This window comes from Diadema antillarum, unplaced genomic scaffold (genome assembly GCF_040938485.1).
Source record: "Diadema antillarum isolate AM-2024a unplaced genomic scaffold, OU_Dant_1.0 scf00000007, whole genome shotgun sequence".
Classification (NCBI taxonomy): domain Eukaryota; kingdom Metazoa; phylum Echinodermata; class Echinoidea; order Diadematoida; family Diadematidae; genus Diadema; species Diadema antillarum.
In genome coordinates, this window is record NW_027270896.1 from 1,259,880 (window position 1) to 1,272,128 (window position 12,249).

General features: G+C 38.5%; 1 protein-coding gene across 1 annotated transcript; it reads left to right on the top strand.

The window, feature by feature from the left end:
* The first annotated feature begins 5,867 nt into the window (after positions 1-5,867).
* LOC139717048 (uncharacterized) lies at positions 5,868-12,026 on the top strand. Its single transcript, XM_071628563.1, has 2 exons — positions 5,868-5,995; positions 11,219-12,026. The coding sequence occupies exons 1-2, from the start codon at positions 5,950-5,952 to the stop codon at positions 11,983-11,985; spliced, it is 813 nt and encodes a 270-aa protein (XP_071484664.1). The 5' UTR covers positions 5,868-5,949; the 3' UTR covers positions 11,986-12,026.
* Positions 12,027-12,249: the final 223 nt, after the last annotated feature.

Here is a 12,249-nt window from a genome sequence, read left to right on the forward strand (position 1 = left end):
GCACACTGCACCAGTATTATTCACTTTCCACACACCGCAACTTATTATGTGACATTTATTTACTTAATCTTGTTCACCAAACACATCGTAATTTGGGCACTTTTTGCCAACTACTGCTTCAAGCAATTGCTTGTGATAGTCTCGCCCTCTCCATCAATCAGATTGTACAATACATGTGTTACTAGTATGTTTCTTCAAACAAGGCTTTGGGTTTATCGAATATACACTGTTATATAGTTGTTTATCATTAGATAACTTTGTCATTTCTATTATACATTCTAACTTTTATTATGAAATTATCATAACTATTACTATAGCCTACTGGTACTATTGATAATGTTGGTAATAGTAATGATAATGATAATGATAATCATCGATCATCATCACCATCATTATTATAATGATAATAGTTACTTAGCGCTTTACAAGTCAAGTAGAAAAGTATCTGCAAACAAAAAACAAAAACAAACAAACGCGAAACTGAGAAAGATTGTCTTAACTTAGAAAAAAAAATCCACGTGAAAAGCATTCGTGAGATTTCCCCCTAAGCATAGGACGTAAGTGCCATGTGAAGTGCGTTTGAACACTATGCAGTCAATTATTACAATACATCAAATCGGACATTTCTTGACTTTGGGGGAAGGAATGAAATACCCTCCTCCTGGAAGAATTGAACAAATCTAGATATGGTCGATACATTTTGAGTATTAGATTCAAGAAGTAATGTGCCATAAGAGCAATTTGATGTCAGTGAAATACAAAACATGATTATGATAAGCAGCGTCAAGGATTATAGACAGTATCGTGGTGTTGTATTTCAGTTGGTCTTTTTTTTTTCATAATCAGCATGGTAGGTGAATAATCGACGTTCAAATTGTTGTGACTTTCTCGATGATACAGTTGATGAAATTTTGCACATATTGTTTAGTCAAAGTGATCATTCGCCTTTTATTTCATTTCATTTATCCGTCACTTCACCTTTTATTTTTTCACTTGTTTACTCCATTCCACACGTTGCTACTTTGTTGGTATAGTTCCTTTCCTTTCACTTCCCCCGCCTTCAAGTCGGATAAAAGAAGTAACGGGAACTGCGCCATCAAGTGGCAGAGAAGAATACTAAAGTAAGTCACCTCTTGACAAGTTGCGCTAAGATGGTGAGCTGTTATAGTTTTATGAGGTAGGAAGTGATAGTGCGGTGAATTTGGATGTAATTCACGTTCTGTAATATATGGAAACTGTGTATATCCCTTGATTCTTGACATCGACATTAACATAACTCTTTTGTTTTCCACTCATGGTTAATATTTCAAGAACAATTTGATGCTCTGAAGTTACAGGTAGTCCTTGGAGCTTTCTCAGCATCTATCTATAAAGCTTTCTTCAAATTTGGAGTCCACTGATCAAGTGATAAATGATATTCCAATTAATTTCAAAGTAATGTCTTAAAGTTCCCTTGACGATATGACGGTCATCAATTTAGTCAAATTTCTTTAAACAATCATTTATGTGGTCATTCGATTGAAATTTCGTGGGTTATCTTTGTGAAGGTAATATGCGGAGCGATGAGTATGATGAATAACGAGAGTCTGATTTGACGGTAAATGCGAAGTCAAAGAAAAGGAGTTTTGAACATTCTGATATATAATTATTTATATGTAAACTCTTTAAGACTGTCTGGCACGTCGTCATGGGTATAAATCACTCAGTTTGATAATCAGGTAAGGTTAGTTTCGTGTTGTGCCAATATAGCGCTTTGAGCAGGGAATAAGAAACCCCTAAGTAAGACTGGATTAAGCATATTATTGGTATACTGCTGAGAAGGTAGATCATTTCATCGCTCATAATGAGACCAACGGAAAATCTGTCGGAATCTTCACAAAACTGTGCTGAAAACCTTGGGAAACTAGATGTAAGGTGCCGTTATTGTTGTCTGATAAAGTGCTACGAAACACTTCAATTTATGACCGGTGTCATAGCAACGAAACGCTCTTTCCGTGGTTACCGTTGAACCCTGACACTAGAAAGTCAAGCTCGCTCATACTTCACTCCGTCGAGACGGAGGTGAGTAAGGTGAGTTTTGGTTCCAACGCTATCGAATGACGAAACACGGTTATGTATGATTATAGGAAAGAGAAGAGCCATGTATCTGCATGATGATCTCAAAGAAAGTCGTTTGCGTTGTGCCGGTTTGGGCATAGTAACCATCCAATCAATGTGAACTGAATTTAAGCGAGGAAACGGAACAAATCTTCGGGGAACATCGTTAAACAAAAAATCACGACAAATCCGGCTGGCGGGCTCTCGGTCAGTCGGAGAACGTGCATGGTGAAAAATCAGATCACTGATTGACGTCACGGATGTACCACTTCTGAGCTTCAGGAGTACATTGTACAGTATGGTACAAGGACAGCCAAGAAGACGCGCAGTTAGTGAGGAGCACACGGTACGTCTTGATCACAAAACGAGGACGGTTGGAGGTTGCTAGTAAGTTTCGATGTCAAGATATTAATATGTCTTAATTTCCCATTGCAAGCTTACAAGAATATACTGTGCCATTTACCAAGAGATTTGGAAATACAGAGAGAAAGAGGGAGAAGGGAGTGGAGAGAGAGATGGAGGGAGAGAGATGATAAGACTCGTTTCTTTCAACCAGAAATAATATCGCGTTGAAATCATGACGTTCGATTGTTAACATATCTATACATGCTATACATGCTCCGTGAGAAAGGAAAACGCGTTTTTTGTTTACAATTGCTACCCTTCTCACCTTTGCTTGGAGAATAATCCTTTATCCCCCACCGAACTCCACCCCACACGTTCTTATAGGTCATTGTATCGACAAATTCTTTCATTTTTTTTCCACCCCCTCGGCATTGAGACTGCTTTTATAGTCGTAATTCAACTGTTACTCACCGATCCGTCTCAGTGTTGAAGATGCTCACGAAGCCATGACGGAAGTAACAAAAGAGCTTAGTTAGATCTCCTTTCATTGTCCCTGTGGATCCTTTTTATCCGAGGATTGTCTGGGCAGAGTCCTTCGTTACTATAATGGCCTAACACGCGCGTTGTGCAAACGAATAGTAAACTTATATTAAACGCACGGGCTCGATGGACTAACCAACTACTAAGAGGCTGTGAGACAGGAAAAGTAATCATGTGAGTTTTGTTGTGTTTATGTTGCATTGTTGGGTCAAGCCGGACATTATTTTATTCGTCTTCCGATCAAGCCACTCTGCGAGATCACCACGCTCGACACCTGCTTTCTGAGATGTAACCGGTCAGTGTTGATACTTGAAGCCGAATGGAGAAGGCTGCATGGTTGTTTGATATAATCTTTTGTGGAAACGTGGAGTGATATTCATCAGATAGCTGTAGGGATCTGGGAAGCTGCGTTACAGATCATTGGACTGAATGTTTATTTTAATCAACACATCTATGACGGGTGAGCAAGAGTAGAATTACAAGAATGATATAACAAGGCAAACATACATAGTATATGTCAAATTTGTCATGCACAGTGTTCGTCTTGGTGAGTTTGACAAGAACCTTGCTTGCGGAGTTGATCAGTAGATATCTGGGTAGGCCTATTTTGTTTTGTATTTTGTCGGCTGGTAATTTATTAATTTATCTTAGGTTATAAACGAAGTTTTATTTTCAAATCTTTTTGGTGTAAGTTGTTCTAACTGCATGGTTTCCTCCTGGCAATGCCATTTTCATTACGGCGAATCGCACAAAAGACTGTGACATTAATTCAAAACGATGAAAAAAAAAATCTCTCAAACTATATGCAGTGGCAAATAATGAATAATACAAAGGGTGTAACGACACGTATTCATGCTGAAATTCAAGGATAAACAACTGGAATTGAAAACGTTTTCAAATGCCTCCGTTAGAATAACTGAGACACGATAAAAGTGTCATCATCAGTAGGTCCTACTGCGTATACTGCTGGATGGAGGCAAGTATTGATACAGGTTGCATTCTAATCTTTCCGATAGGGAGTAAGCCGTTTAGTAACCAACCAGGAGGAATGTAATTAAACGAGATGCACTTAATGGACAGGCGAATATTAATTAGACGTTGATGACGCAGAGACAGATGGAAATCCGTTTCCATCTCACTAAAACAAATCCACTCATTATGTTCAGTGAACAGTACCAACGATTTGAGACGATGTCTGTGAACTGTTGGGATGAATACGAGGTTAATCGAACTTTTTGTTTTTTATTTGCACGTGTGCTTTTATTCTAAATTAAGACTGACCATCACTGTGACCATGGGGAAAAAAAACCCAAAACAATCATGGACGCACAGTCTGCTCTGTCCACCACGTCACAGTATCTACTATAGTCTGAACTTCCAACCGATCTCGTATTTGGTAATATAGGTAAAATCAGCTTTGGTTTTTTGTTTCTTCCTCAACACAACTGTTCCATTCCAAGTGGTTTTGATGTGCGGATGTGTTATTTCAGCAGGTATTTTACCACTCCCCCTTTTAGAACGATTATGTTTAAATGGTTTTCCTGGTCGATTAGTAAAAAAAAATGAAAGTCATTTTTTTCAGATATGCGTATGTTCTGCATTTGATACGAACGGGGTAGAAAAATGTCTGCACACAACACCTTTAACACGTACAAGAACAGAGACAAACGTACGACGGACCAATTCAATGTATGACATAATGTAATTATTACAAGGGACCCTATCGTACTCATTTCTCTCGCTTATGATCGGAAATAGAGCGAGTGTATTTCCTTTTCCCTGTTGCTCTGTGCACACTTCAATCATTATAGATGATAATGATACAGTGGATGACATGGTGATCCCATCACAGAGTTGGTGGTCATGATACCAGGCTGTGATCATCGCCACCACCTTTCTGATTAATTCTCAGACAGTTTTGTCGACGTAATTACTGGGCGTGATATAATAATACCTTCTTCTCTTTTGTTTTGTCTTTTATCTTTGCTTTGTCTTCACTTCATTTTAGCGCTATCTCCTCTTCACTCACAGTCTCTTGTTAAAGGGATGGTAGAGTATTGGTGGAGACATGAGAATTAGGCTTTTATCTTTTTTTTTTGTGTGAGATACCGAGAAAACACTTATGAAATAGTACAGAGCGTACCATCTTAGGAAGAATTCAAAGTTTATTTGACGAAAATCGGGTTTGCAATGACTGAAACATCCAAAACAAAGTAAAACAAAGCGATCGTAACAAAAGGTGATGGGTCCCACATTATAATATTAGGATCGATATAGTTTTGGATATCTCAGCCATTTCAAAACCAATTTTCATCAAATAAACGTTAAATTCCTTATGGAATTACATGCTCTTTCATATTTCATGAGAGGTTTCTCATTATCTCACCAAAATATGTTAGAAACCTGAAGTATAGGTCTCAACCAAATCTATACGATCCCTTTAAGCTAATTCGTATCCCCTTCCTGTCATACTTTATTTATACCCTGCGATTGTTTGGGCGTAAGAGAATGAGTGTGATTAACTTGCATTCTTCTTGAGCAAAAATTATCTTAATGATAACACTATAACATTCATAAGTGGTGTGTTCAAACATTAGGTCACATGGTGTCTCTTTTATACAGCGTCGCATACCGATTAGTATAAGCTCACTCGGTGTTTGTTCATGAGTTATTATGACCTGCTATTTGTGTACTTATCCTTTGGAACCGATTTCTATAATATACCCCAATTCCAGGTGGCGTAGTTCGAAGGATGTAGAAAGCATGTCAACACCAGGACAAGGGGAGAACCTTGTATGCAGTGGGTTCCATTCTGAGAAAAGAACCCCAAGCAGTCGCTTGTCCTAGAGAAGCCATGGTAGATATGAATGATGATGCCAGGATGTTGCAGAGTGTTGAAAATTGGAAGAATCTCCCATCTTCGATTTGATTTGGAGGTCCTGACCAGACAGAGCCCAGCAAAGGAAAATGGCTCAAGATAATCGGGATGTTACAGCGACTTCGAAACCAAGAGGTAAGTTATAAGTGAACTGACTATAGAAGGTTTTGCAAAATTTGAATTCCTGTATGCTGGTTGAAGATTAATTCATTCAAGTTATGCTCCTACAGTCGATGTCATCTCGTCAACTATCGGTACTTAGCCAGTGCTTGAAGTAGGGGTCATCCGATTTTTTGAGTAAGGGAACATCACACGTCGATATTGTGTTACTGTCATATCTCATTGCAGTATACGAGAAATTTTCTCAAGATTAGAGAAATGCCAAAGACAATGTGAACCCACCGCAACCATTTATTGAGTATTACAGTAATCCATCACATCGATCGGAGTTTAAAAAAAAGACAATCTCTTTCTTTTTCTTTTTTTTTTCTTTGGCTTGTTTCTCGTCTGAGAGCATAAAGCTACAGAATCAATAAATGCCAACTTAATCTTCGTATAAACCTGCTGTCAAACGTATAACCAGACAGGGACATTCATGAAATTAATTACTAACGCGTTCTGTTGCTAATTTCAGACAGACTTGAGAAGTTGATTCACGAATGTAACCAGACATGCTGCTGATGATGAGGTGGATTCGCGATCAAAAATAAATGTAACTTCATGCAGGAAAACGAGTGTATAAGGGCCGGCATTTTCTTGATCTCATATTTGCTTGTTTTTACTTGGTATATGTGTCTGTGTGTTCATTTGTTTGTTTATTCTGTAAGGGGAGGGTTAGAATGACAGACACGATCTATATCATGTTTTCATGGTTAAGTATTGAGAGTCGAGGGGAGCGTGTAGTGCTATGGATTTCGCATTGTAGGGAATGATGCTATGAGCCAATGCACACATGGGTATAATCATTATTATATTCGCGGGCCCGTACAAAACTATCGCAACAGCGGAGCAAGCTAGCGATATGTGCTGGAAGCATATGGTGGTATAATGGATGTTTGAAAACCAGCAATCATTTTACTGTTCGCGAGTGAGAAAAGGTCGCAATCCAAAGGGGAGTTATCATTGATGACGTCGTCAAAAATAAGTTCGTTCCAATTAAAAAAATCAGAGATGATACAAAGAGCTCGTTTTGCGAATATGAAAGGATGGAGGATTTATTGTTATAGTACACCAGCCGCTCTTTTTTTTTCTTTCGAGTGCTTAACGTTTTATTTATGAAATCATTATTCTGAGACAGGTACAGTGTATTGGTCTATGAACCTTTTTTTTTTACATTCCAAAGGTTTAGCTATCCCAGTGGAGGAAATAAAAGAAAAACAACAAAGTAAACCCCAAACTGGGTGTAATATTTGGACAGTCTACGATTACACTCATATCTATATACTCAAAACGGATACTTGTTTGTCCTCAATACATCGCGGACGAAGTACAGGTGAATAGTTTCAGGCCTTTTTTCTGCTTTCATTGTCATCAATAATTGCCTTTTTTATAATCTTTCCTATTTCTTACATCAGACAAAGGCCAGGTGATAAAGATAAGAGAGGACCATAACTTATCCCCGTGCATGCTTGTAAAAGGTGGAGATCAAGCGAAAGGTTGCCATGTGAAAATTAAAAAATAGCATGTGGGGAAGGAGTTGAATGTTGCTGAATTAAAACAATGATCACAATGTTTGTCGGGGTTTTTTTTTCGAAAAAAAAAATCGCAACTAATGGTACTACTAACTTACAGACAAAATATGAAGACTTAAAACGTCAGTAAACGCGTCATTATTTTGTTCTTCACGTAATATAATTGCCCTGCTCGCTGCGTAGATGGATGATGTATCCCAATACATGTTCTGGTTGTCCACCCACCAGTTAATTCCAATACAAGGACTATTGTTTTCGAACATGGTCAATCATCGATTACTCCACGGTAGAACGCAAGAAGACTGATAGCGCTACTATTACTTTCGTAATAGTGGGCTATACTTGGCTCTGATATGCCTGATTTAATTTTGGTCGCTATGGCAACTGGTGGGATGGGGATGACGTGTGGACGCACACAATGCAATTTAGGACGCATGCGCACAGAGGCAACGAGGGAAGCCAGTCACCCGATGCCATGACAGCGGGAAAATTGCCTTTAATAACAAACCCTCGCATATACATGATTATTTTGTTTTTCTTGATATCTATTGATCTCATTCAAATCATTGAATGAATCCCCTAACCCATTCTGGGTGTGGCATAAACAAAAACAATACAAATACATTTCAAAAGCACAAACAAATCAATTTTCAATGTATACTGATATATAATCTCTATGTCTTCAACATGGATAATAACTCAGTTATAAATCAATCCCACTGGTAATTTCTTCACGAGAATCATTGACATATGCCAACATAATATCTTTTAAATATGTTGGATCTTATCATTTCTATTTGTAAGAACATGCACATAAAAACAAAACAAAAAACCCATATATTATACAAATCTAGAATGAAGTCATTCATAAAACCCAACCAGCCCTCCCCCTCCTAACCAAAACAAATCTTCATCAGTCTTTCCTAGGTATGTGATCCTACCAAATAATATATATATATTTTTTACAATTTATAACTATCCTCCATCAAATCAAATCCCAATCCCACCATCCCCCGATTCACCCAAACCAGAAGCACACCTACATGATTGTATTGTACACCCACACCCACCCACACACGCGCGCGCGCACACACACACACAATCAGCAAAATACAAGAGTTTTAATGTACGCCTTTTATAGTGAGATCTACTATCATTTCTCAACAAATGGAAGTAGAAAAAAAGTAGCAATGGTAGATAGCAATTAATGGTAACGAGTGGTAAAAGAGTTGTTAAAGGGATCGCATAGTTTTGGTTGAGACCTAATTTCAGGTTTCTAACATTTTTTTTTTTTTTTTGTATGTGTGAGGTAATGAGAAACCTCTTATGAAATATGAAAGAGCATGTAATTCTATGAGGAATTCAGCGTTTATTTGACGAAAATTGGTTTGGAAATGGCTGAGATATCAAAAAAGAGCAATTCTAATAAAGTGTGGGACCCACACTTTATTACGATCGCTTTGCTTTACTTTGTTTTTTTTTATGTTTCAGTTATTCCAAACCCGATTTTCATTAAATAAACTTTTAATTCCTCTTAAAATGGTATGCTCTGTACTGTATCATAAGTGTTTTCTCGGTATCTTGCAAAAAGTTTGAAGCCCAATCTAATCTCCACCAATACTGTATCATCCCTTTTTAAGGTATAGAAAATTTGTATCGGGCACTGGCAATGTTGATAGTTCAAGTTTTGTACATAATAATTGTTACAGTATAATGTAATGTTGATGTTGGCGGTGAAAATCAAGTCAATGATGGCACAATTAAATCATGAACATTTTCATTATCATTATCATACGCATTATTGTGATGATTAATCAGTCATCATCTGTAGTAAAAGTCGAATAAGTAGATGAAGTTGTGGCGTCAGTAACAGCGGTGGCAGCAGTTGACTCTTTTTTTTCATCCATTGGTACCATTTCACTTGCATTACAATTATATTTTTGTTCTTATTCCAAAACATATCTTCTAGAGAACACAAACACAATATTAAACAGTTTAAAGCCATACTATGGCCAATTCTTTGACATTTAGACAGTCTACTGATTATATGCAATGTTTCGTACCGTAATTTTTCACTCTTTTACGTGCCATTTACTAACTCTTGTACAATCATTCTTAGTGCCCTGTTTTTAACGACTTGGAGTTTCTATATCAGTGGTATCCGACTGACACAAATGATATTATAATAAAAAGGTCTTGTGAACAAGACGAACTGCCGGATTGTTGAAGCAGCAAAGTAAAAGGTCGAGAACCTGTTATAAACACTGCTCGAATACCAATGCATCCGAATGCGAATGCATATTTTATCCGGTGATCCGGCAACCTATGAAAGTGTCTTATTCATGGTTTAGGTCGATGTGTAAGTTACTGTTTCAGTGTGACATCTTTGCTGCACGTGGATGGATATTGGTCTAGATGAAAAAAGAGCAATGCAGTGGTTGGGTTCGTTTAAAAAAATGTAAGAATCTTCAAGTAGCCATTGTTGACAATAGATATAAAATAGTAACAAAGTCAAAGACCGTCGAATCTAAACTAATCATGTATGATTGCAGAAGACCAGTAGCAATCTGAGCTAAGACGTCCGTGTCATTATGCGATATGGGATTTTGTGTGTGCGTGTGTGTGTGTTAAAAGGGTTAATGATTCGTCGCTATTGTTTGCACTGCCCGACCCGTCGGTGTCTTGGTACTGGCCAGTAACTGCCCACTCATGGTATAGGATGGCTGCAATCACGGTATTGACTCGTCTTTTTAAGAAACCACTCAACGAGGTCGCTGTCTGTCTACATACCCTTTTTAAAACCATCTTCGATCCGCTACATCGATGCAACTTCCCCTTTTGACACCCAGCCGACGCATTGTTTTCATTGTGCATCCATGTTTACCGATATGTTTGATTTTCACCCTCATTGACTTGGTTTCAAATGACCATTATATGTTTAAGGCATTGATTTGTGTCAAGTGGGCTTTTCTCTCCGCCATTCTGCCCTGTGCCGTCTTCTGAATGTACAATTGTGAGGCCTACTCGATTCGAGATTATCGTTGCACTTTGTATTGTCTTCCGTTTCGCCTCTCCTTTCTGTATCCTTCTTCTTGATATCAAACTCCTTAATTTTTTCCCCTAAAACTATTGTTTCGTGACGAAAGACCAAAATGCTGCCTATAGTGTATAGTTTGGGTGCTCTACAGAAATGTGTAAAACACACACCCACACACACATTATATGCATACATATACATACATACATATATATATATATAATGTAAAATGTTTTCTAATTTGAGGAGTAGGCCTACACATTCCTCAGAAACAAGAGAAATGAAGAGAATTTCAGTTATGCTCTCCCATAAATCGATGCACTGCGTTAAACGTACTAGGGGAAACGGGGGGAAATAGGATGATCAGCGTAACGAACACTCCTAAATAAACACTGATAAAGGGAAAAGAGTGATACATTTCGACTCTGACGGGAGAAAACTGATTCGCAGAGGAGACATAACAGTTAAATCATGTCATGTGTGATTTTATTTGAATAATCATTCTCTGGTACATGAAGGAAAAGTAATATTGCGCATGTGATTTTTTTTAGTTTACATCCTCCCCGAAATGACGCTGTTTAAAACTAAATTAAGAATTCTGACAACACTTTTTATCTTTATCTTTGACAGGGAGCTACCTGGACCCACTGAAGGCATGTGCCTTGTCGGGGGAAAATGGCGTTCCCGCTGGGAAATCAGAATCTGCCACCTTTGCGAAGTACACAACAATCATCAAACAGTCGAGACGGAACGCGTCGCGGGCTTCGGTGCTCAACGATGTCGAACGCAGCCGATTCGAATCCATCGTCAAACGAATGGAAAGCGAGCACCTGTACCACAAGGCCGTGCTTGATCGTCAGAAGCGACAATTCCGGAAATCACTGGAAGTGTTGGAGAAAGACAGACGAGCTGTCAAACATTATTTTGATAAAGGTGGGAACTGGGTGGCCACACCCTTAAAACTCGTTGACGGCACGACTGTGAAGAAAAGACGAGGCGATAAAGGCGAGTCTCTGCTGCCTCCGATTGACCCCCTGGCAGCAGTGCAGGAAGCCAACGCCGGTCAACAGGGCGCCAACGCTGCCGAAGACGGCACAACCGTCAACGAAAGCGAAGGGAAACGGACGACCACGGTCGACGGCAGCAATCAGACGTCTAAGGGTGACGAGTACGAGAGACAGGTTCCTGATTTTCCTTCCCGTCGGTTACAGAGCATGCATTCCATGCCTGCGCTGCGTTCCAATTCTATGCCCAGACCTCCGCAGCGGTTCTACACGGGTGACAATATACAAACAATGCGAGAAACGCTGATGTCGGGCACTAAGGAGACCCAAACCAACACAGAAATTGATCCAAACAAAGATTCAAATACTAACAAACTGTCGCTGTCCATATGAAATTGTATATTCAAGCTCTGTAAAATCTACGCAAGAGGAACGAGAACTTCAAGTGGGCAGCGAAAGTAGCGTTTGATTATTCAGATAAATTAAACAACATTATAATAATAATAATAATAGATAGATTAAACAACATTGTATTATGTTGTGCTAAATGGTTTATACGAATCGGTGCTCATGATTAGAAACAAATGCTATCTGTGTAGAAATTCAGAATTACTATATTTTTCTTTAATATTCATATAAACCTCGCAACTCATATTC